The sequence below is a fragment of the Sceloporus occidentalis genome, unplaced genomic scaffold, assembly GCF_023333645.1.
Source record: "Sceloporus occidentalis isolate IW3139 unplaced genomic scaffold, rSceOcc1.0.p SCAF_4, whole genome shotgun sequence".
In the NCBI taxonomy this organism is placed as follows: domain Eukaryota; kingdom Metazoa; phylum Chordata; class Lepidosauria; order Squamata; family Phrynosomatidae; genus Sceloporus; species Sceloporus occidentalis.
This window is the reverse complement of record NW_028316984.1, coordinates 98,677,413-98,703,863: the sequence shown is the minus strand read 5'-3', so window position 1 is coordinate 98,703,863 and position 26,451 is coordinate 98,677,413. Positions and strand designations below refer to the sequence as shown.

At 39.9% G+C, this 26,451-nt stretch overlaps 2 protein-coding genes across 3 annotated transcripts in view; one reads left to right on the top strand and one right to left on the bottom strand.

Moving 5' to 3' along the window:
• LOC149314394 (oxysterol-binding protein-related protein 5-like) overlaps window positions 1-26,451 on the top strand; it is a 642,611-nt gene that overhangs the window by 14,669 nt on the left and 601,491 nt on the right. The gene's annotated exons all lie outside the window — the stretch shown is intronic.
• PTPN5 (protein tyrosine phosphatase non-receptor type 5) overlaps window positions 1-26,451 on the bottom strand; it is a 79,837-nt gene that overhangs the window by 6,588 nt on the left and 46,798 nt on the right. Inside the window, exons 2-9 of one of the 2 annotated variants that reach the window (XM_089523449.1) lie at window positions 22,280-22,518; window positions 20,176-20,365; window positions 17,679-17,763; window positions 13,892-13,971; window positions 13,064-13,201; window positions 8,391-8,501; window positions 5,401-5,561; window positions 2,093-2,134 (exon numbers count right to left, since the gene is read on the bottom strand). In XM_089523449.1, coding sequence (XP_089379575.1) covers window positions 2,093-2,134; window positions 5,401-5,561; window positions 8,391-8,501; window positions 13,064-13,201; window positions 13,892-13,971; window positions 17,679-17,763; window positions 20,176-20,365; window positions 22,280-22,518 — 1,046 coding nt within the window. The remainder of the gene's footprint in view (window positions 1-2,092; window positions 2,135-5,400; window positions 5,562-8,390; window positions 8,502-13,063; window positions 13,202-13,891; window positions 13,972-17,678; window positions 17,764-20,175; window positions 20,366-22,279; window positions 22,519-26,451) is intronic. The other variant, XM_089523450.1, reaches the window with a different exon arrangement.

Here is a 26,451-nt window from a genome sequence, read left to right as displayed (position 1 = left end):
TCTATTGCTTCCAAAAGGCCCCTCATTCCCACTATGAAAAGGGGGCCTGTTTGGAAGCGATTTTTTTCCCTTTGGGACGCATGTCATTCCCATTGGAGTCCTTCAGCCAGTCCTCCCCCCGACACCTTCCAAAGCTCACAAACGGACCCTATTTCTCTCTGATTTCCCGCCCCTCTCCTTTTTTTCTTTCCTCATTTGTTTCTTCTCCCTCTCCCTCTTCTTTTCCTTCCTTCCTATCTTTGGTTTCCTTCCTTCTTGCTTGCTGGGCCTCCACTGCTTCTCCTGGGATGGCGGGGCCTGCACTGGTCCTGACTAGTCTTCACCGCTTGCCCCGTTCTTACCTGGTGCAGCAGCAGCACCACAAGTCCCATCTACACCGGGGAAGCAGTGGAGGCCCGGCAGGAGTGCCACGAGTCCCATCAGCCCAGCAGAAGGCAAGGAAGGAGGGAAAAGAAGGGGGAGAGAGAGAAGGAAGCCCTGCCAGCACCAGGCAAATGGCAGCGGCTTTCCCTGGAATGGGAGGAGGAGAAGGAGAAGATGGAGGAGGGCGAGAGACTTTTTTGGGGGGTTTGTTTTTGCGATCAATTCTATGGCCAAAAAACCCCACGATTCTGATCTGGTGTTCCCACTTATTGGGAATGCTTCAGAATCGATTTTTTCAGAAAACACCTCTCCCAAACTAGTGTCAGGAAACTGCAGGCTATCTGAGTTTGCCCTGGACCTTTCCTCTTCTAATCGATCAAAGGAGGATCGGAAGCATGGTCACATGGGAATGAGGATCATATAGCCCACATCGCGCTTCGCAGTAAATTGTAGTGGGAATGGGCCCAATGATTCTCCACAGTAGCATTGTTATTCAGTTGATATACCTCTATGCACCCTATATACTGAATCTGTGGACAGTATGGTAATTTGAAAGGCAGTTGAATAAAGTGGTTTTTCCAGTCCAGAATATGCAGTCCTCATTTATGTCAAAAACCAAGAAATAATATGGATAAAGTGTTTTAAGCAGCAGCCCAATATTATTTTTCAGCAAAAGATTAGCTCTTAGATTGGAGGAAAATGTTACAGGGTACAGTGCCAGACAGATGTTAGGTGAGCCATCTGACTTCTGTCAGGTCTGATATGTCAACATGTCACTTTGAATAACAGAAACATGGAATGACAATTACTCCTTGGTTCAAGAGCTGTGCTCATTCTGCAGGTATCGAACCCTGCTGATAGCTTCTTGGATGAGTTTCCATTCATCATAACTTCATTTTTATTTATTTGTCTTTTGCCAGTGGCTGTTCCCACAGGAGAAATAAGTGTTATCTGTGTGCAGTCATTTCACCCAAATCTAAGGATGTTTAAAGAATACATGATTTGATTATTCTTTTCAAAAAGCCATCGGCCAGTAACACTACATATAAACATTCTTCTTTGTTTGTTTTTAAGATTTGATGGTTGATCAGTGTTAGTAAAATTACAAGTTTTAATAAACTTTTTAATGAAAAATGAAAAACAAAATAGACAAATTTATTGCATGCTGTACAATGGGATAATTATTTTAAGGACAATTCCTATGTGCATTCTCCAGGAATATTTTCCTCATGTATAAAATAAAAAGGCTACAATATAAAGTATAATGGCTCACTGTAAAGGCTTCAGAACATTGGCTGGAATGGAGACACTGGGAGAGAGAAACAGGGGAATTATACAAAGTGTTTGGACATTCAAGAATCTGAATAAACAGTATTCTGTTAATGTAGATTTAAACTGACACTGTGATGATAAGGTGAAATATAGAATTCAGGACTGAACAGCATGTTTTAGAAAACTGGTTGTGCTATACCAGACAAATACATTTTGAAATCATCGTGATAAATCTTGCATGCTATACTACTTAAGTATTCATGCAGCACATTACATTCTCATTTCTAGTTTTATGTTTATTGAAAAGTGCATCAGAAAGAATCACACTGTATCTTTCTCTTTCTCCTATCAGCCCACTGGCGCCTTGTGTAAAGGACATCAGGTTTTAAAATCCCTTGGTCTTGGGTAATGACATGAACATATGCATATCAACTGTGATTTCTTTATGTAGTCTTACCCAAAATGGCCTCTGCTTGAAAATGGAGGTTTTCCTTCCAGCCTACCAAAGTCCAGTGGCATGAGGAAAAAGAAAGGGACCTTTCTGCATCAATTTAAAAGCCAGTTTTGCTCACTTTTTATACAGTATTACATGCATGTAGATATTCACAACCCTTAGACAGCACTTCTCCAAAGCTATATTTATTGGCTCTTTAAGTAGTTGAACTGATTTTCTAAGAGCACACTTGGACTCATATTAGGTTATGACTGATAGCTCATGCCTGTGATTTCCTGTTCCTTCTTTTTGTATGCTGGACTGTTCTTACTATAATCATAAATATTAAAATATCACTATTTAATGATCCCAAGACATCCTTCTGAGGAGAACGTTTGATAGAAATTGCTGTTTGAACACTGTTTGATATTATTTGTGCCTTGGTGGCAGATCATACTAAATCTGTTACTGTCAAAGTTACTGTCTGCATAGTAGCAGTCCAAAAGATTCAGTACAGATGCTGGCAGTGATCTGCTGAGGGGATCATTTGTCTTACTTGCTACTGTCAATCTGCAGGGTCTTCAACAAGAATTAATTATCAGTATTAACTTTTCAGTTTTTTTAAAATTACCTTTCATTTCTTTCTTTGCACTCTGATCGCCATCCATTTGCTTTAGAAGGTATTATTATATTAATAATGTTTTTCTTAATGGACACTGTGCCATAGACAAATAAAACTAATTTAAACCATCAACATGAAGCAATTTTTAAAAATATGGTTTCTACCATTTTATAGTGTTGGAAGTCACATCTCCAAAGAACCTTTGGTCAAAACTTCACTGTGATAAAAGTTGTCAGTGATCCAAGCAGGAATTTTCAATGAGGCTTTCTGGAGGCTTTATTTTTATATTCAAGAATGGAGAAAAAAACTATTCACCCAATATAAATAACTATTTTCCTAGGGACTGTGTCCCAGTTCATAATTTACTAGGCAGTGATCATGATCACAGAGTTGAGAAGTAGATTCATATCTAATATAACATTAGCATTGGGATAATATATATGGCAGCCCAATTTGCAAAAGGAGAAAGCAAGTTGCAAGACATGTTCATATATGGATGAAATGGCCGCAGCTTCTCTTTGGAAATTGGATCACTGTTTGCTGGCTCAATAAAAATACAAAGTGGGCCTATTATGAACATTAAAAATGAGTGCTTTCCACACTGCATGTCTTATTAAGAAACTTACCCTGGTTCCCCATTCCTTTTGCACAACAGACAGCAATCTGGTTGTACTCAACTATCAGGAGAGCCCATGTGCAAATGGTACAGGTACAGAGTTGCCATATCATGCTTCCCCATGAACTTCCACTCAGACACTGAAGCACCAGACGCCTTCAAACGCCAACAGGGGTGGTCAAAATGGATTTCCCATGGCTGGTTTCCCCCCACTGATGACCCCTGTAACCATCCATTTAATGGCAGAATAGGATTAACTGTCTCTCCTGAGAGTCACCAGGGGCCATTCACACTACAGAAACACAGCACTGTGATTCCATTTCAACTGTCATGGCTCCTTGCTATGAAAGCCTGGGAAGTAGTTTGATGAGGCACTAGAGGAGCTCTCTGGCTGAGAATTATAAATGGTCCTTCCTGAACTGCCAATCCAAAGATTCCATAGGATGTTGCCATGACAATTAAAGTGTAATCATAACTGTGTGGTGTGAATGGGCCCTAGCACTTTTGTGCACTGTTTCATATTTTAAAATCCCCATTTTTTAAACTGGAAGTGGACATCTAGTCACATCTAGTTTTGGTTTTTTTCTGTTTGAGAGAATATTCTTGGCAATCTATGTAGCCTCTGGAAGATCTACAAGGCAGAAAACTGGGTTCTAGACCTGCAAATGTTGTCCACCCTGATGTATAAAATATTTAAAAACAGTACAACAGACAGTGCGGGATCTTATGCAAAAACATATATGTACTCTTTGGGCTCATTCCAACTTACATTATAATCCGCTTCCTGATCCGGCTATGCTGCATGTTGGTAATCAGTTCCAAAAGCCCCCAGTTCTCACTATAGAGTGGAGCTTTTTAATCTGGCAGCGAATTCATGTTAGTTTGGCACGATTGTCATCCACATTTGCGCAGCTCATGTGTCAATCATAAGACGTAACAGAGATGTCACACACACACACACACACACAGTATTGCCTTTTTGGTTTTTTTTTAAAAATATAAAACTAATTGCAAAATCAATAGATTGGTAAAGCAACTACTTGGAAGTAGTTACTTTACCAATCTATTGATTTTGCAATCAGTGTGTGTGTATATATATACATGTGTCCCTCACTTTTCTCTGTTCCCTGGCCGTGCCTTGCCCTCTTCCTGTCTCCATCTTCCTCTTCCTCCCCCTCATGCCAAGCCCCTGGCCCTTCCAGGCCCCCAGCCCCGCCCCACCCTCTGCAGCCTCACTGGGGAGCCTGGCCAGAGCACTCAAAGGCATTGGCTGCTTTTCTTGGCTGGCGTCCTCCCTTGCCTCTTGAAGGTACTCCCCATGCCTTATCCTACTCCTTGACAGTCCTCCCTTTCACGGTGCCTTGTCCTCCTTTGCCTTTAGGAGAAATGTGGTCAGAGCCCCCTGCAGGGAACTTTAAGGTTGGCCAAGGATTGGGCTGCATGGAGAAAAAGATGCCTCCATCTTTTCCTCCTCCTCTTCTTTTTCCCATCGTTGCCATCATGGATCCTCCGCTGGCTGGCACTGCTTCCCTCCTTCTCCCCGCAGCTTGTTTCAGGGAGGGAGGGAGGAGAGGAGCCAGGAAGAGACCCCCAGCCCTGATTCTTCTGAGGCAGCCACTCGCCCACTCCTCCAGGAGTCTCTCCCTGGCTCCTCTCCTCCCTCACTCCCACCCTAAAGCAGGCTGCGGGGAGAAGGAGGGAGGCGATGCCAGCCAATGGATGACCCATTGCCATTTGTCCCTCCCCTCAGTAAGAATAGATTGTGGTTTGGCTTTCCCACTTATTGGACACACGTCAAAATTGATTCTTCTGAAAAGAATCGCAAAAAAGTACTATCAAGAAACCCTGGGCTTTTTGTGCTTGCCCCGCTTTATTCCAACTGGAATCGATCCAATGAGGATCAGAAGCAGTTTCAAGTGGGAACAAGGGTCATATACCCATATCACGGTTTGCTTCAAATTGTAGTGGGAACGACCCCTTTGTTAACAGTGAAGGAAGGCTCCTTGAAAGGAATGTTAGTGGAGACTGGCAACTATCTAAGCATCCATTTTTCTTTCTCCTCTGGTGTTTCAAAGATGTATAAAATAAATCTACCTGCAGTGAACTATGATAGGACCACTCCTTGCTTCTGTGCACTGTATGGCCTCCTCCACTTCTTGAACCAGTTGCAACAGGGGAGGTGCTTGATCTGGCGTCTTCTGATCTGGCCAAGATGTATACCAGTAGTGCTTCAGATTTCTTATTTCTTCATCTTTCTGTTAAAACATTTAGAGAGAGGCAATGGAGAGCCATTCAATTGAATTCAGCTCTGATATTTAGAATGCCCCTTCTAAAGATGGGTCTTGTAAGGCAATCCTAGCTCGGTACTCTAGTCTTCTTTAAGTTGTTGCAAAAGGTATGTTCCAAAAGTGAGACTTCTAGTGTCATTATGTGCTGAGGAAGCTCAAGCAGCTCCAAATATTTGGCAAATTTGTGTAACCTGAGAAGGATTAGCCAAGTGAATAAAGGGAATAAAGGCTATGGAACTCCTTCCCAAGGGAGGCCTGGTTCCCCACTCTCTTTTTTGCTGGCAGACAAAGATGTTCTTATTTAAACAGGACTTCAACTTTTAACTGGGTGGGGCAGAAGGATGTTCAATGAACACGTTGTATTTTTAAATTTAAAATATATGATGAATGTGTTTCTAATTGTTTTAGCTATTTTATTTTAACTTATATGGTAAACCACTTTGGGTCCCACATTAGGATAAACACAGGCAATAAATAAATAAATAGCCTTACTGTGAAGCCTGTCTGTTGCAGTGGGATTATAAACTGTTGGGAAACCCTTTTCAAACTGAGGGATGAATTGCTTTCTGGAAAGCATGGTAAAGTGATGGTGGTGGAGTATTGCCATGATTACTCAGACCAATTCCCCCCCTCTTTTCCTGCTCACATACACTCCTCCACTACATCCCTCCACTGCAACTAAGGTTTGGTACCACACAGTTACAACATTTAGATACCACTTTAACTGCCTTGGCTCCATGCTATGGAATCTTGGGGTCTGCAGTTTGGTCAGAGGCACCAGAGGAGCTCTTTGATTGAGACTTCTAAATAACAAGGAACTACAAATCCCAGGGTTCCCTAGGATGGTGCCATGATAGATAATGTGATATCAAAGTGATATAATTCTGCAGTGTGAACGAGAAACCAATCACATTTTAAAAGCCTTACTGAAAGGCCAGGGACATCATTGCTGGAGAGAAAAATTCTAATTTCCCCACACTTTTCCGTGAGAAGCCATGTCTCTCCCCATTATAATCAGGATTTTTAAAGTTGCTCTTTTAAAAAATCAAAATCCTAGTTCACATTACTACACATTCATAGCAGCCTTTTTAAACACTGTCATCTTCAAGCAGGTCTTTGGCTAACTGAAAAGTTGTGTTCGAGATAAAACTGTATTCTTAACAATATTGGCTACACAGATGAACAGAAATTGTATTTATATCCTGATAGACAGATAGTGATTTCTAATTGCATATACCACATGCCACCCTCTGTGAAAGCAGAAGGCTGAATTTTTAAAAAGAAATCCCTCCTTAATCAACAAATATGTTGCTCAGTTTTCAGGCAAGATGATTATTTCTGCTTGCTTCCCTTTATGGATACCTAGTCTTGCACCTGATTAGAGCTCTATGTCACTGGAATATTTGCTTCTGCCCATTTTTTTCATTCTCTGACTGGTGAATTTAACACTGTGCTCAATAGTTGCTTCTACTGAATAATCTGATAAAAGATTTAACACTTATATTTATGTAACATACTAGCTTTCAGATTAAATAATCAAGAACTACTCTGACTTTATTTTTATTTTTTAAGGAGTTATACCATGTGGGAACTGAGTTACAGAAACATAACTTCAACCTCTCAACTGTATAATACAAGTCATCATTACTTTTAAGAGTTTTCTTGCAAATAATTTCAAATCTCTATTGATAAATGGCTTACTAGACACTGGGTAATTGTAGAAAGAAACAAAGGTTAAGGGTTTGTGCCAGTTCTGATATTGCAATGGGCTTTCTGAACTAAGCTTCTGAATCAGAGATAGATCCTTACTGAGATGTTTGAAATGGGAAAGAAAAAGGAAAAAATCTTACTTTCACCTTCTCCCTCTATCTTCAGACCCATTCTTTTAAAAATATCGCACAAAGCTTCTATTAAGCCTAAGCACTGAAATGTTCTGTTTCTGCACAACAGAAGTGATAACTACAGCACTAAGAAGGGATACAGTAACAGATTTCTTCTTTAGAGAATCAGTTTTAGTCAAAGATGTAAAGTAAAACCACTGAGTTATCTTTTTGGAACAGTTGATCAACTTTGGCTTAAAAGAAGCAATGCTATTTATCTTAATCAGTACATCAAGAAAGGACACTTTAGTGAACATGTTTATGGAAAAACAACTTTAACATGAATGTATTTGATGTTACTCTAGCACTCATGTGTTTTCCTCTAATATAACAGCTCTGTTATCTTCTGTGTGTTGGTTGCTGTGCCACATCAATAATCAGCTTAATAGGCTCAGCAGAATCACCCATTTGTGGCAGATATAAGTATGAAATTGAAGCACAGATGAGGTGGTATGTCCCACACCAAAGAGCATGGGGATATTGTAGACACTGGGATGGCATGATGCAAATGCCACTATGCACTATGATCCAAAAACTGATGTATTTAGAATGACCTTTAAGGCCTGGCCAAAGAAATTTAAAAAAAAATTATTGAGAAAACACATTGTAACAAATGACCAGTAAGCACTTATGGGGAATGACTCACAGGGCACTTCCAGTGAGCAAGTACATTCATTTTACAAATAGCTGAAAAGTCTTCCAATTGTGCATATGCCATAAAAAATGCCTGACTGCTTATATTACTATATTGTTTACCTGATAGGAAACTAGACAGAGGCATTATCAATGTAGTCATAAAAGATCATTGTTCCAGCTGTGCCATATAGAATGGATATAAAAGAGCAACTTGACTGTCCAAGAACAACCCTGAATAAGATTTTTCATGCCGTTCCACATACCATCTGAGTGATCTTACCTTGAGGGTAATAAGCCTTAACCGGTAATCATCTGCTTGTATGACTCGGTTAACTGTGATTTCAATTCCTTCATAGGTAACCTGTTCCTCTGGCCAATATTCAGTACATTTCTGAGCAAAACAAAAACCATATATATAATTGCAGATACCTGGCAAAACTGACGTTGCTGTCCTAAAACTAAGCAAAGCACATACTTAAGTGAGTAATGGATGCAGGTTGTTTCTGGAAAACAGCTACCATATATATTCGACTATCAGTCGACCTCATGTATAAGTTGAGGGCAGGTTTTGAGGCCAAAATTATGAATTTTGATATGACCCTTGGATAAGTTGAGGGTAAAACTTAGGGGCATGCAATACAGGATGTAAAGGACGAAGGAACCTTACACAATTCCAGCATACATAACTATCTGTAAAGGCTAGATGGATGAGAGAGTAGAAGGAGATCAGTGCTTCCAGGGCAAACCTTTCACCAGGGGATGTTTTTTTATACACATACACAAGACTTAAAGTACAATAGTTACATTGACCCATGGATAAGTCGACTCAGGTTTTTTGGGGTCAATTTTTAAACCTAAATTTCTAGACTTATACATGAGTATATACAGTAAGTTATGTACTAGAGTAAGAACAAGTCTCAAAAGCTGATTTTCACTGTGCCTAAGGACTTGTACAGTCTGCACCAGAATTATTGGCTTTGAACAGTCCTTGGTGCAGTCCTTTGCAATATACCAAAAACTGCTTTTGAAAATCTGTCTCTTGGCTCCAGAAAGGGCTTCTGGCACTGAAGGGAAAATTCTACACGATATAGGTTTTCTCTATACTCATACTGCAATGACTGAAGAAATTACACATGAGGAATTGTCCTTTCAGTGCAACTCTCTTCAGTGCATAGGAGGCCCTCTCACAATCTCAACCTGGCACCAAGGCAATGCTGAGGGACCTAGCTATGGTGTGGGGTAGCAAATAAGAATTATTTCCATCCCATGAAAATTTCCTTCAGTCCCCAAATTTCTAGCATTCCTGGGAGTGAGACACTGAGCAACATAGCTACCTTGGATCCCATTTTTGGAAGAAAGATGGAAAATAAATAAATAAATAAATAAATCCACACCTTTAACTTTTTTATTTGCTGTATTATTTTTCTCATAGTAACTCTGACTGCCCCTATTCTTGGGATTCCTAAGCTCTCTAAATGCTCAGCAGTTTTTTAGGTTATTGCCCTGTTAGAAATTTGAGTCCTGAAGGAAAATTTAATGGGATGGGGGGAAGAATTCTTATTAGGGGTGCAATGCCTATAACAGTAACCAGAGTTTGCAGCATTGAAATGAAGTGAGGATGGAGAACACAATGCTCTCCGGATGTCACTGGTCTTTAACTCTTGATATCTCTCACCATTGGATATGCTGGCTAGGGCTGATAGACACTCCAATTCAATAGTATTTGCCCTACTCTGCAATTAAGAGAAACAAGAAGCAGACAGAATCAGGGTGACATTGGTTCTGAACCAGTAAAAGTTTGGGGTAGGATAATGGAAAAACAAACTGGAGACAAGACTGAAGCACTGTTGGGTCAGGGATCTAAGACAAGATGTCTGACTTTTCTGGAGAGAGCTGTGCTTCATTTAAAATACATGCTTGCAACTTGATTTTACTCCAGGATTTTGATTTACTCCTCATGCTTAGGTGGCAGTGATGGTCAAGAATATATTCTACCAGATTTGATTTATGACACAGCTGTGTGCTTTCTTGAAGAAACTGGATATGTTTTCAGTCATTTGTGCTCTACTTCAGGGGTGGTGAAACTGTGAAGAAACCACTGACAATGCTAACAGGGAATGAGGGGAGTTAGTGTCCAACAAAGGCCACATTTCCCCCTTCCCTATACACTTCCATGTTCCTAGAGACAGTTACTACACTGATCATTTCCAGTAAAGGCACACTTTTATGACTGTTTCCCTTGGGAAGGAGAACGGAAATGCTACGATGTTAACTTTACCAGTAACTTTGGTTACCAGTTAGTTTTAAGATTTAGTTCTTAGTATTATCACATGAGAAAAGAAAGCTGAAACTAATCAGAAGAGTAGTGGCTTTCTCCTTTTCTCTCCACATGCTGTCATGTCACTTCCATTCTCCTTCCCAAGGGAGACAGTAAAAAGCGTTCCTTTTGCCTAACATTTTCCCCACATGATAAGGTTTAAAAGTTCTAAACATTCAGAGAAGTATGAGCTGATCCTAGAACCTACCAAACTCTTAAGGTTTTTCTCCAGGTCTTTCTGCCACTGGTAGTTGGGTGGATGAGTACAAGGAGAAAATTGTTATGTGCCTTCAAGTCAACTCCAACATATGACAATAAGTTTTTTAAAATAAGATTAATTCAGAGGATGTTTGCCATTCCGTTCCTCTGAGGCTGAGAGAGTGCGGTTTATCTAAGGTCACTCAGTAAGTTTCCATGGCTGAGCAGAGATTTGAACTCTGGTGTACCAGAGTCCAACAAAGAGACCACTACACCATACAGGGTCTTCTAGAAGAAACAGGCTTTCTAAGTGTGGCACTCAAGAGTCCAGAACAGCCTCTTAATGATTATTTGTTTTGGGTTTTGTTGTTGTGAGCCTTCAAATCATTTTCTGACTTATGGTGATCTTAAGGCGACCCTGTCATAGGGTTTTCTTGGCAAGAAGAAGCAATTTAGAAATATAAACTTGCAGGTTATTTCTAGGTCATTTTTAAGGGGAACGTGACCTAATGTTTTCTGTCCTTGACACCAAGAGAACAGCATCATTCTTTACATTACACTGACCTCAAGAATGGACTCACCTACAGCATGTTTTCCACCATCCATAGACTTTACTAAGTTACCCCTCATGAACTATGAAGATCATCTCAGTTTCTCCCTCCCTGTGGTCCACTTCAAGTGACATTTGCAAGCATAGGCAGACAAACTGACAGTATGATGGCCCCTGCATGATTCTTCAAAAGCTCTGTGTTTTAAATCACCTTGTGTTCTATAGTGTGTGTGTATGTCAAAATCTTGGCGTCCACCATACATTAAAGGAACAGAGGCTAAACAAAATTCAGCTGAAAAGATGACACTTGGAATGTCCCAATTTTCCTTAGGCACAATCTTTGTTGCCTCTTCAAATCAATGTTGCAGTATTGATTTACACAATCTGGAAAATGGGTCATGACCAGTCCCAGTGTCAAATATTTACAATTCTGTGCCTCCTTGCTCCCCCAGCAGCCCCTTTTTGCTACAACAGCATCTATCTATTGGAAAAAAACCTGTCAAATGTGCTAGTAGCTAATTATAGCTCAGACTCTGAGCAACTGAAAATGAAGTAAGAACACCCACACATTTCCGTGGGCTGTCTGTCAGTTCAGATTAGACTTGACAAGAGTATGGGTATACTGAGCCATTAATCCTTGAATTATTAGAGTTAATGTATATAGCAGAAATATAAAGCCTCTTTTTCTAGCATCACAGCAGAAGAAAGGTTTCAGTCTGCATTGGCACATTTTTGTGGTATTCATACAATATATTAATTTGAGGCAAGGTAAAAAAAGGAGGAATGTCAGTGTAGTGAGATAGTGAGAAGGAGAGTTTGTAGTCTATATTTGTACCTGAGTCTACGGCAGATTTTAATTTTTGAAATGGGTAGTATCAATAAAAAAATTTAGGCTTAGCTGATTCTCTTGTTAATACAAAAACTGGTGGAACCTTTTAGACTTTTGTGAATGACTTCTAACCAAAAATGTCTTTCAGAGAAAGCAGGTGCAGGGGCATGTCTTGCTGAGTGTGCAGCATTCTAGTCTCCTTGGTAACATATAAGAAATGCTGCAGTTACAAGCTGTGATGGATAGACTGGAAGAACAAAGATAGCTGACCACATGATATTAAATTCTCTTAGTAGGATAAGAAATTATTTGTAGGGCTCATTAGGATTATTAATCAAGCCACTGTACAGCAACTATGCTTCTGCGAGGCAATCTCACAAGAGCCACTTCAAAAACCATAGTTCAAAATGCCAATGGCTCAAGTGGAGGAATCTGCTGTGGTGGACCAGCAGGCTTTCTCCTCCCATGTGCTAGTGGCCAGTATCATATTTATGTTGCTTATTTCCTGGAAAGTCACTGTGGTTAGGCAACTGATGCTACTGGTTCAATGGCTTACCAATTTGGATAGCAGTTCACTAAGGGATGACAACTGATCCCCATCTGCTGACTAAGAAACAAAATGGGAGTGGAGAAAATGGTTTCTTTAGCACCTTTATGGAGCGGGGACATCACAGTTAACCAGGGTTCTTATACAACCTTGTTCTCACTAGTGCTGTTCTCTGCAGCTGGAATACTAGCAGGTTAGGAATTACACTCTCCTAAACTCCAAATTAAGTGCTAAGACAATGAGACATCCTTAGTGCAACAAAAGCATTGCATTTAGAAATATTGTTTAATTCCCACAACAGTTTAATAAGTTTAATAAAACAGTTTAATAATTGCATATAGGCTGACATTTTCCTTGCTAAGACTTTCTAATACACTCACTACCAAAGTTAGCTGCAAAGTGCACTGACTCCATGAATGGAACCATATTTTATCCAGTTATCTCCCATGGGCCAGGCATCTACTGTGGAACACCAGTTACTAACAGGATAAACAATGGAGATTCAGAATTACCTCATTCATCTCTTCTATATTGGTAATCATGACAATAATTGGAGAATATTCCTGCCACACCATCCTCCAGAAATCACTAACAGTATTAACTATGGGTCCCTGAGTAGCAATGTATACCTTCTCTTCTCCGCTATAGCCCTGCCAATAAAGAAATAAAAGTTGATTAGTGCTGGATTATACATAGACCTCAGTCCTCCAGCCTTTGCCAGAAACTGATAGCATATCAGAACTAAATGGGCATATTCACTTTCTCACTCATAAATAAAATACATAAATGCACATGTTCTCTTTCTCACCCATATAGCAAGATACACATAGGTCAAGGATAGAAGGCACAACTTCAGTGCATAGAAGACAGCAGTGGTTGCTATAGTAATAGGAAGAATTTATGCTATGCAAAACATATGGTTAAGACAAAATTGATTCTCCTGTGCTTCATCTATAGTCTTGTGAAGGACCATTAAAATAATCTGGAAAAATTCAGAACCCTCCATTTTTAGAGGGCAAGTGGAAGGAAAAAATGGGAAAAGTTCCCCTTTTTCCATGACCCACCAAGACTTCAAATCTCTAGGCATTATACCTTCTGGGCTCTTGCTGAATTTGATGAATGTCTGATATTCAGAATAATCGAAAATGTCTTTTAAGGCTCTGAATTTTAAGAGCTGGTGCATAGATGTGTATTGGAAAGGAGATAATGGTGATTTATGGAATTCTGCAACTATACATGTGTAAATTTACAGCGCTTTATAAATAAAGGTTAATAATAATAATACATAGATAACAGAGGCCCATCAAAGAGCCTGCTCAGAAAACTTGCTTAGCTCTTACCCTAATGTAGTTGGCATTGATGTAAGAGCTCAGGGGATCATCTTGATCATCTGAGGTAAGGCACACTCTGCTGTGAGGATCTGAAAAACACAAACACAAATAAAGACTTTTGTGTTGCAAGGGAACGTAAGTATTTATCTCTTCTTTCAGCAGTACAGATGTCCAGAAGAGCAGAAAAGTAATACTGTAGAGTGGAGAGAAAAAACTTTAATAAGAAGCTCTGTGATATTATCAACATGGAACTGAGATTTCAACTAAGGAGCCCAAGAGTAAGTTTCATGGTTAAAACCCTAAATCAATCTAGTCTCTGGCTCTACTCCCCACAAGGGCCATTCAGCCATTTCAGGGAAGCCTATTGTAAAAAACAAACAAACAAAACCTGACACTCAGCAGCATGCTGCCTCTGTGCTAAAAGTTTACATTAAGATTTTACATCTAGGAGCTATGAGAGATCTGCTATTCATGGATTGATCTAATACCTTTTCAAATCCACTTACCATATACACTAGTGCATAAGTCAACTTCGTGTACAGTGAGCCCTCCATATCCACGGATTTTTTATCCACGGATTCAAGCATCCATGTTTTGAAAATATTTTTAAAATATACAAATTCCAATAGTCAAACCTTGATTTTGCCATTTTATATAAGGGACACCATTTTACTATCCAATTATATTTAATGGGACGAGCATTTACGGATTTTGGTATCCATGGAGGGTCCTGGAATCAAACCCCAGTGGATAACAAGGGCCCACTGTATAAGTTAAGAGCAGGTCTGGGGGCCAAAATTAAGGATTTTGATATGACCATAGACAAGTCAAGAGTAAAACTTAGGAGCATGTAACAAAGGATGCAAAGGATGAAGCAAAGGAAAATAATGCCAAAGAGCTTACAAATTTACAGCAAGCGTAAAATGTTTGAGATGACCTTAAAGGTTTGACGCGTATGAGGGAACTATGGTAAATGGTATTTGTGTGATATGTAGGGGAGGCAACCAGATACAGATGGGGCTAACAAAATGTGCATATGTCAAAAAGGATGTAGAGGCAAGAGCAGTACAGTACTAAATTATATATATATAAAAAAGGAACCATCTTCTTCTCTGCTAAAAGGAGCACCAGCCACTTCTACTTCCTTGGTGGGAAGCACAAAAGAGCCACACCAATTTCCCACCCAAGCATTTTAAAACATCAGAAGCAGCACCACAGTGAAGACAGAAGAGGGGGTTGGTGATGCTTTTAGGTTCTCCTGGGACAGACTAAGTTCTCACTTTTTCACTTTTTCAGAAAGGGACAGTTCCTTCTTTTTTTTATTAATATATTTATTAAGATTTTATTCAATATATAAAAAATACAAATTTACAACACATCAAAGAGATAGAGGAAAAAGGAAAAGAGGGAAAGAAAGAAAAGAGAAAAAAACAGTGAAAAGAAAACAGAAGACATAATATTGAATTACAAACAGTTGACGTACAGACAAATTAAAATCGACTTACTGAAACCTATTATATACATCCTTCAGTTGATATATCTTTCCTTAATTATCTAATTCCATATAACCTATCATGTAATTTCTTAACGTTACTAACTTACATCATAATATTTAAGAAAAATTGAGGACCTTAAATGTCCTACATTTTGGGCTGAGTTTTGTCCTGCAGTTGTCCTACAGTTCGGTCTTGAATTTCTCCTACATTTTGTCCCTGGTAATAGTGGACAATTATGGCAACCCTACATTAAAAACACACACACACACACACACACAATCTGTTGGCTGCTGGTTCTAGGAAAGAAAGAAGCAGTTGTAGCTAATCGGCAAAAAATATGGTGCAGGTCACTGACACATGGGGGGGGAACCCCTGCTGATCCCTACACAACCGATAGCTAAAGAAGCATGGTAAAATGGCACACTAGATTTTGGTGTTAATAAGCAACATAGTCTAGATTTGGGCACCCTAATATCAACCATCTTCATCTAGTTCTTGTTGCATGCCTGATTTAGTAATTTCTGACTTATGGGTCCAAAACACACTGCAGAAATAATCCTGTTTGAGACCACTTTAACTGCCCTGGCTCAATGCTAGGCTCAATGTAGTTTTGTGAGATGTTTAGCCTTCTCTGTCAGGGTGCTCTGGTGCCGCAATAAACTGCAATTCCAATATTCCCTACTACTGAGCCAGGGCTGTTAAAACAGTCTCTAACTAGATTATTTCCACAGTGTGTTTTGGACCACGGTGTCCCTAAATTGACCCTATCATGGGATTTTCTTGGCAAATTTATTCAGATTTGTCTTTTCTTTCATCTGAGGCTGAAAGAGTATGACTTGTGCAACGTCACCCAGTGGGTTTCCATGACTGAGTGGGTATTTGAACTCTGGTCTGCAGAGTTGTAGTCCAACACTCAAAACACTACACACTATGCTAGTTCTCAATATCTGGTTAGGGTGGTATTGTGTATTCCTGTGTGGCAGGAGGTTGGACTGGATGACCCTTGCGATATTTTCCAACTCCATGATTCTATGGTACCTTTGAATCTGGAAACAAACAAAAAACAAACAATGTCTTCCAACTACATCTCTGCTTTAAAAAACTACCCACAACAAATGTGTAAACTTGAAAGAGTCACTTCCTATGACAGAAATACAAATTAGCTGATTTAAAGACTATTGTAATTTTTTCTCACTAACTGTAATTAACTATAGAGGTACAAGCAAAGAGTGAACATCTGATTTAGACATCCTTAAATATTTTAATGCCCTGAAGCCTGCAAGGAACACACTCTGCTTCGCAGACAGTTTTTGTAATCCAATATTTGCTGTTCTAGATTATGATGGTCCAACAATAAAATGATTTTGAGTAAGTGATATCAGTAAAACAGATCAAGTCTTTAAAGCCATATGCCTAATAAACATGACTTGGCTGTTCTACCTCATGGCCTCTCCATTATACACACCATACTGATTAATTGAAGTGTGGAACAGGTAGAGGTCTAGGCTATACAGAATTCCTTTTTGTTACTTTGGGATTAGGTTTAAGGACTAATAAAATGAACATGACTTAGTAACCAAAAATATTTTCTGCACACATCAATGCTGGTCTATATTCTCGTAGTTGTATTGCTATTTCAATGGGATAAATTGTTTATTTACTATGTTTTATATTTTGTGATTTTTGATTGTATGCTATGGGTAGGTTTTATGTTGTTTTGATGATGGTGTAAAATGCTGTACAAAATTTAAAGCACTATATAAATACACAATAATAATAATAATAATAATAATAATAATAATAATACCACCTTTACCCTTCATATTCACCCCTGCAAAATACATACTTTCCAAATATGCTCCTTGGAGCAAGGATCTTTCTTATTTCTTATGATACTTTTCAAAGTACCATGCACAGTTCTGGTTCTAGTCTGAATTTACTCACTTAAACATGGTTCTTTTAAAGAAATTCACAGCCCTGCCCCCCAGATAATATGGTAATATTACAGTTCAGTGGGAACGGTTTTGCGAGAGTACTACATCAAGTTTCTATACAAGATTTGCCCACCATCTTTTATTGAAACCTTCAGTGAACACAAGGATATGAAACTGACTATTTCATACTGATAACTTTTTGTACAATTTCTCAAGCAAGAGTCCAGGCTGAATCGCATTTTGTGGAGAAAAATTGGAATATAAATCCAACAAACAAATTAAAACATGAAACATATAAGTATGATTTCAAAACCCTCTAAGAAATCTCAGTTTGAAGAATGGTTTTAATAAAGATGTGGTGCTTACTTGGGAGAATTGTTTTGTAGCGATTCTTTCGGACCAAACCAGGAATATCGTATTCCTTTGGATCAACAAAATTCATTGGAATTTCCTGTCGAAGGATACATAACAGAAACCATTAATGGGTCCCCAATGAAATCCCAAGGGAATTCCTACAAAACCATTCGAAGATTTTTATTCCAATCATATCTTGAATGAAAAGTAGCGGCAGCAATGAAAAAAACTCAAAGAAATAGGAAATGTCTGGTCATATTTTAACCTCCAAAATCAAATCTCCCTCCCCCCCTTTTTTTTGTGGTGGTGCTTTGCTTTGGATTGGGTGTGTTCAAAGTGACTACAAAGTGTATATTGCAAAGCATGGGTGGGCAAAGTGGGGCCTAAAGAACACATGTCCCCCCCCCCCCCAAAGTCCCTAAAACCTCAATAGTAAAAATAAAATAAATAAATCCTAGGCTGATTTTTAGACCATTTTTCTCCCAGAAATAATCTTAAGCATAAGACATCTACTTGTAAATGTGGCAATTTCACTTCCACAGCGCCACCTGCTTGTTTTTGGCTGAAAGCCTGCTAAAAATGGTGACTAGAAGTGACGTGGCATCACTTCCAGTGTGCTACAATGCACCAGTACAGTCAATGGGAAGTACAGGGAGGAAGACTGGCTCCTGCTCCTGAACAGCTGCTATCTGCTGCAATAAATCCACTGTTCCCACCTTCTGCTTTAAAAAAGAATATTGTTGTGTTTTGGTCACATACAATGACACTAATGGTAAACTCTTAAGCCCTACTTGTTTGTTTAAAAAAACCCCCTCCTCCTTTAGTTTTTCAGGCAGAGGTGAATTACCTTCTCTCACTGCTTAATGTCAAGTCATGTGCTACTGGAGACATATTGGTATTTGAGCTGTACTTTGTAAGCTTGGCAGGAAAATGTTATAATTGTTAAGACCTATATCTAGCCTTATCCATTTTGCTTTAACCTTGCTTATTCTATCTTTGTTTCTGTTACATTCATTGCTCTAATATGGACCCTAGGATGTTTCCCAAGTTGGTTGATTTCTTTCTTTCTTTCTTTCTTTCTTTCTTTCTTTCTTTCTTTCTTTCTTTCTTTCTATACTGCCTTTCTCCAAGAAAAAGAACCCATGGTTGTAGATAAAATCAAATTTTAAAAATTATAATGAAAATTTGAAAACAATTAAAATCATCCAACTAAAACAGTGTAAAATGATATAAAACATACAAAAGTTTAAAACCATGGAGCTTATTACATTAGCTTTTCATCCCGATCTGGGCAAGGGGCAGGATCGGGCTGGAATGGGGGGAAACGGGTTTTATTGCACACAAAATTGCTGCTGCACTACCACCCGACCATCATCTGTGCCCAAGGTGTGCTCTACCAGCTGATTTTGGTAGTATGGAAAGTTTCTGTACTACCAAAATCGCTGGGAGAGTCATGGCTGGGGGATGGGGGATGGATGGATGGCAGCGCAGCAGCAATTTTGTGTGTGATAAACTTGGTTCTCACCCGTTCCGGCCCTGTCTTGTCTCATGCCCGAATTGGGCTGAAAATGCATGTGTGATAAGCTCCCATATCTAAAGCACACACCCTGTATAAAAGCCACCTTGACACAATTATATATCTTTGACGGAGAAAGGAAAACAGGGAGGGGGCCAGCCTAGCCTCCTGTAGAAGGGCATTCCAGAGGGTGGGAGCAGCCACTGAGATGGCTCTCTTGTGGTCTCACCAAGAAGTTTATCAGACAAGGGAAATTGGAAGTATAATCCAATGGCAATCCAAACGCAATCATGGGATTTAACGTTCAGCCCTTGAGCTCAAAAGGATCTCCTGTTCTGAAGCAATACTGGGCTATGTGGACAAAGAGTTTTATATAATCTAAGGCAGTTGTGGCCCTATTCAGCATCTCATTTGTTTATCTGGAAAAATTTATACCCTTTCCAATTAACAACATAACCCATGCCATGACAAAATATATTTTTAATCAAAATATTTTAAAGGCTCCACTTAAAAACAAATTATCTGCTTAATGCCCTTCTGAAAAAGATGGTCTTTACCAACTTCTAGAAAATCACTAAGTAGGCAGAATGACTAGTCTCCCTTGGAAAGGAGTTCCAGATCCTAGGAACAGCCCCACAAGGGTTCCTCTCCCCAGTCCCAGACAGAAGTATCTTCAAGATTGTTGGGACATACAAGAGAGCTTCCAGAGAATATTCCAATAGGTGGGTAGACTTATGAGGTGGAAGGTGGTTCTTCATCCAATTCCTTGGTTGTTGAGTTTTGGGTGCCATCAGAAGTGCCTTTATTACCCTGTGTTTGGGTTTGTAATGGGCAGGACCTACTCAGGGACACATTAGCCAGAAAAATACATTTCATGCATAGGAAGGAACTACCAGAAATGGTTTTGCATTTACGCAATGCACAGAAATCCAAGCCACAATAAAAAATAGTAGTAAGGCTTTGTTTTGAAATTGGAATGGTCAAAATACTCACAAAAAATTCTGTCTGGAGTACAAAAGAATCTAATGCTTTCTGGTGCAATTCCTCCTCAGTGAGAACATTTGATGCTGCCTGGAGGTATTCTCGAGCTGACTGCTCCCTTGGAGACATCATATAGCCAAAGCCTTGCTCAGTACACCCTGGAGTGCACATGTCCAGTGTGAGTGAAACATTGGAACCCCTCCTGCACAAGATGGCAAGATATACAGATATACAGATATTCATTAATGATTGTAAAATGAGCAGTGCTTGGAAACTTTGACCATGTGGACTGGTAGATTCTGAGGCTTATAGTCCAAAAAGCAATTTTTGTGACCTCTAGCACAGCAATGGTTTTGATTTTCTGAAAGGTTCAGTTTTAATTATTTAAATCAGCATTTAAATCACTAGTGAAGATCTAATTCAATAATCATTTTAGTAGATGCAGATTATTGTTTAATATAACTCTGATATACTTTCAAAGATGCACTTTTCATTAGAAGATATGTACACATTAGGCAATTACTCTGATCAGTTTCTAGCTCATAATAATGGATGCCATTCTATCCTGCTCCCAAAATTTTCTATTCACTGACTATCTCTATTTTTGCACTTAGAAATAAGGCCAAAAGAGTTAGATGGTAAAAAGGAAGATCATGTAAACCACCTACAGAATAGGCCTGAACAGATTGTCTCTCATCTCCATAAAATGCGGTTAACATAATTCATACAATTATTATTATTATTATTATTATTATTATTATTATTATTATTATTACCATTACAAGTTGTATTATTAGTTTTCAGGATTATATTTTTTGCTCTGGTCTCTTTTTAAACTAATTTTAAGAAAATTATGAAATCTGATTTAAATTCTAAAAATCCAAATTAAACATGCAACTTTTTATTTTAAATACACCCCCCCTCTCTCTGTGTATAGATAGATAGATAGATAGATAGATAGATAGATAGATAGATAGATAGATAGCCCTGCTTTGTCAGCATTAGCTGGTCACTCTTCTTGTTTACTTTGGGCAAAACTTACAAACAAACTGATGTTCAGTGGTTGTGCCTGGAATCCACTCTACTTAAGGTTTATATAAAATGGCAAATTGAAGATATTCTTCCTCCAGGCTGAGAATTCTCAAATAACAGGTAGTTTAGGTTACTGTGATTGTGCGGTACATTCATAAAAAGGAAAGTACAGAAATTATTAGGATAAAAGGCACAACATGATTTACTCATCTCAGCTGCATTATCTTTCCTATAGCTCCTGTATTGATATGTACTTCAAAACCTTCCCTACTGGCATAACCAGACCCAGGAATAGGATTTCCCATGGTTTTTGCTTTGTTAATGGACAGCCCTATGACCCCATCTGCTTTGAACATCAGGGACATGGTGTCTTGGAAGGTGGGCTTTTAATGCTTTCCATCCCAAGATATAGATCTTTTTCACCAGGCATTGGGAAAACATAGGAAAGCCTCTGATCCACTATTTCTCTGGACATAAGAGCAATCTCGTGGTTGGGCAGAAGAGAAAAGGATTGACATGGGCAGTGGGACCATATGAGGAAAGGAATAAACATCCCATCTGCACACAATACATTTTTGCTACAACCCTCAGGGCTTATTAAATTATCAAAACAGAAACCATACAAGAGCCTAATTTTTAATGTTAGAACAGCTTGGAAATGTTACCTTTCTCAGACCGCAGCTCCCAGAATTATAAGTTGGCTGGGGGATTTGGAGAGTTGTAGTCCAAAAAATAAAGCAACTTCTTGATCCTTTGCTAATTAGGTCCTATGCATCAGTGACAATATCGGAAGACAGACTTATCATTTCATTTGCAAAGGAGTTATTTTTGTTCTAAATTTTAACATAATAAAAAGATGAACACAAGAGACCTTCCTTCTTCTCAGGATTCTAACAAGGGACATTCTAGAAACTCTCAGGGGAAAATTATCAAGAGATAGCTATTGAATCTGAGGTTTTATTATTTTTGAAAAAAAGATAGAGTCTGTTAAATTAAATTCTTATTAGGTTAGGCGAATCAGAAAGTCTTAACTGTCCACCTTCTGGCCCTCAGGTTCTTCATACTGATTCATGCAATATCCTACCTTTCTTGCAGTCCCACAGATTTAACAGTTAGAGTTGCTGGATCTGTCTCTGCTTTCATGTCCATCACACAGTCAAAAACAGGTGTTTCTGGCACTGGGTCCAAATCAAGGAAATCATCCTCATTTTTGTCCTCTGTCCATTCAGAGTAGGTAAATGAAGGCTGGCGGCTTACCGATTGCCGCCTATCCTCTTGGAGGGGAAATGGGGGATCTGGAGGTGGCTTCACAAGATACCAGACCTATGGGGGAAAATATATGCAGCATTTAAAGCTTTCCTGATAGAAAGCTAAAGGCAGCTGTGCAGGGTTTTTTAAAAAGAAGATTTGACCTTTTCGTGATCAATGAGTTCATTATACAGTACCTCTGCATAATAAATCTGAACTAAAGGGAACAGGAAAATGCTACACAATGCTTTCTTGTGAGTATCACAAGAGGGACGCTTATTATATTTTTGCACTGAGGCAAAGGGCTTTGTGGAACCTGCTAGGCATAACTGCTGAATACAGGCGAGGTGTCCCATGCTTGGCAAATCTGTATAGGTGCCAAAGGTGAAATCACTTTTTCCTTTGTAGAAACACTGATTGTCACTAAGGGCTCGAAAATCATAAGCTGTGTTCACAAAAATAACAAAAGGTCACAAGCTGTGACTACTTTTGGATCCTGGGTACAATTAATAGCTTTTCCCACCAGAGAGTTTATGGCCTTTTGAAAAGAGCAGTCACTGGTTGCTCACAGTGCACAACCCTACTCTGTTTTCACCTCTCATAAATTGTGGGTTTTTTAAATTACTGTTTTAAATATCTCCACAAATGTGCTTGCTGGGAGGTGATAATACAAGAGAAAGGCAGGCACATAGTGCAAAGTAATGCTATATTTACACCGCTTTCAACTGTCTTAAGAAGATCTCCACTAGGAATTATGCCAATTTCATACTATCCTCTTGTTCTGCTAAAGATGAAGATTTTATACCATCACAGTGCTCGTTGTAATGTTGCTGTTCATACTTCCAGAGTTTGACTTGAGACTACAGGTTTGCCTCCGCTTTAGCTTTTCTGAACTGAGGACTATTTGGGATGCCTCCCCATACTTCCCTCCCACATTTCTTGTCACACATCCTTATCTGGCTATTTCCTTGTAGGATATTTTACATTTCCAAATGTCATATTTCTACCCTTTGCTGCTTTTTCAATCTAACAAAGCAATCTAACAATGCACATAAAGGTGGCTAAGTTCCCATCTTTTAGAACAAAGCTTGTGAAAAACTATCACCAGCCAGGAACTAAGGCCAAATTGGGAACAGGAAACTAAATATGCAGAAAAGCTCTGTTGAACCCTTAGGGATCATGGACACTCTAGCAAGAATATTTATGACTGAGAAGAAACAGCACTCTGTAGGTTAGGGTTCCTCCCTCAATAAACACTGATGGGAAGAACTCTGTTCCCAGTTCTAAATTGAGCCACAACTTCCTTCCCTTCTTAAGTGATGCATTAATCCACAGTCATGAAGTACTAGCTTGAACTCAAGAAACTTATCATTATCTTGGCCATCCCACTGCTCTTGCTACTGCTAAAAGAAGACAACCCTTCTCTTTTTTTTTGAAAAATAATAATTCAGTTGGTAATTTTGAAAAAACAGGATATTTTACCAGTAGTTTTCAAATATTTCAACATCTCTCTCAAAGTTGGAGCATAGCAATGGTTTACTTTGTCAAAATAAAGTACAATAAAGAACAAGAAGCAATGCAGTACATCAAGATTACAATTAAATTACCTAACTGATGGGGGACTCAGCAATTAAATATACTTCTCAGGTTGGCAAATGCAATCTCTTCTCTTGAAGACATGCAAAAGGAACTGAGAAATGAGAGAGGGCAGGGTACTATAGTAGTTGGTCTGTTCTCCAACAATCTGCTGATTTTTTAACTACACATGTAGGACTTCCAGAAAACTTTTGTTCTTGCTGCTGCTGCTGTGTGCCTTCAAGTCATTTCCAATGTATGGTGACCCTAAGGTGAACCTATTACAAGATTTTCTTGGCAAGATTTGTTCAGAGGGAGTTTGCCTTTTCTTTTTCAGGCTGAGAGCATGTAACTTGCCCCAAGTCATCCAGTGGGTTTCCGGTGCTCAAACCACTACGCCACGCTGGCTCTTGCAGAAAACTGTATTAAATATTATTCAGTTTTAAGCTTCTAAATTTACACACCAATTTAATTTAATACCCCTTTGGGGATGAAGTTCAAATCAGTTTTGATTAAGTGTAGAATATATACAGTTTAAATACTTGCTAAAGGGGTTCTTCTTTCTAAAGCAGTGTACTACCCTCTACTCCCTGGCAGAGTGCCAAACCCTAGAGCAGGGGTAGGCAACCTTTTTGAGCCGGGGGCCGGGTTGCTGTCCCTCAGGCGACTGGGGGGGCTGAAGCCGGGGGTGGAGCTTCCACCCTCCGGGGCGGGGGCGCATGCCGGGGGTGGAGCTTCCACCCTCCAGGGGCGGGGCCGCATGCCCCAGACCCCATCAGAGACCGGCAAAAAAGCTGGTGGGGGCCGCCAGTGCTGGAGGGCCCCCTGGAGGGCCCCAGCGATGGCAGCGGGCCTCCTAGAGGCCCGCTGCCGCCACCGCAGCCGCCGCGGCCACCCGCCGCGGCTTTTCGCCGCTCTGGGCGCCGCCATTTTGGGCGGCAAAATGGCAGCGAGGTCGCGCAAGACTTCACCGCCATTTTGGGCGAAAAAATGGCAGCGCACATAGCCCAGAGGCCGCTATGGGCGCTGCCATTTTTTGCCCAAAATGGCGGGGAAGGTCGCGTGAGACTTCACCGTCATTTTGCCGCCCAAAATGGCGGCGCCCAGAGCAGCGAAAAGCCGTGACGGGCGGCCGCTGCAGCAGTGGCAGCAACAGCAGCCAGGGGCCAGTCGGCAGGCCTCCGCGGGCCAGAGGTTGCCGACCCCTGCCCTAGAGGATAACAATGGCCCACTGTACTTGATTCAACAGGCATGCTATCACTGGAACTAACAACTGGATTTAATCCTATCTAAACAGATCCAGCATGGTGTAATGGTTTGAGCATTGGACTGAGACTTTGGAGACCAGGGTACCAATCCTGGTTTGGCTATATAAACCTACTGGGCGATCTTGGTTGAGTCACAAGAGATTATCGCACCCAAGAATCCCGGTAAGAGAGACATGGGATATAAAGTATGAAAACAGATGTTATTGCATTTACCCATGTCTGGGCTGTAAGCAGCCTGTATCCACTTGGACAACCCGTCTGCAACCTGGAACAGGAAAATCTTGTTCTTGAAAAAGCTGTGGGTGAAGTCTAGGTTGCAGGCAGACAGGCTGCCTGACAGGACATGGGCTGCCTGCGATAACATCCATTTTTCGTCTTTTAGATCCTGCATCCTGCTGGGATTCCTGGGTGCAATAATCATCACACTCTTTCAGCTTCAGAGGATGGCAATGGCAACCCCTCTCTGAAGAAACGTGCCAAGAAAACCCCGTTCCCCTTAGGGTCACCATAAGTTGGAAATCATTTGAAAACACAGAACAACAATAACAACAACAACAAAGATATCTAAAGAACTCATGGAAACATACCACAAGACAACTTAACCAATTTAAAATAATAACCATATAGGCATACTTCAGTTAACAAAGGAGTTGTTCACATTATGTTATAAACCAGTTTGCAAACTAGTTTAAAAGGGGGTCATTCACACTTGCACTGATTTTTCCCCATCTGAATTTTGGGGGGGCCAGTGCAAATCCCCCTTAACCTGGTTCTTTTTGAAACAGGGATTTAAGCACGTCTTTTCAAAAGAACTAGTCTTTTTTTACTAGCCGCCAATAGGAAATTGCTGTCAATTAAATCTGGAGCATAGGAAGGGAGGGGTTAATGTACAGGGGCAGATCATGCCCACTGCTCTGTTCTCTCCCTGCCAACTAAAGCCAAACCCAGGGAGGGGCTCTCCTGGGAACATCATTAGGCGGTGTCCATGCTTTTGCATGGATGCAGTAGACAGCACCTTTAAATACTCACATCATCAGTATGACAGTGGGAATGGGGGTTAGGGGTTGTTTTTTCCTCTTTCCCAAGAAATAAAACCACAACAGATTCTGTTCCCAAGGTTTTTTTAAACTAAAGCTCTCACACATATTATATTGCATTTATACCA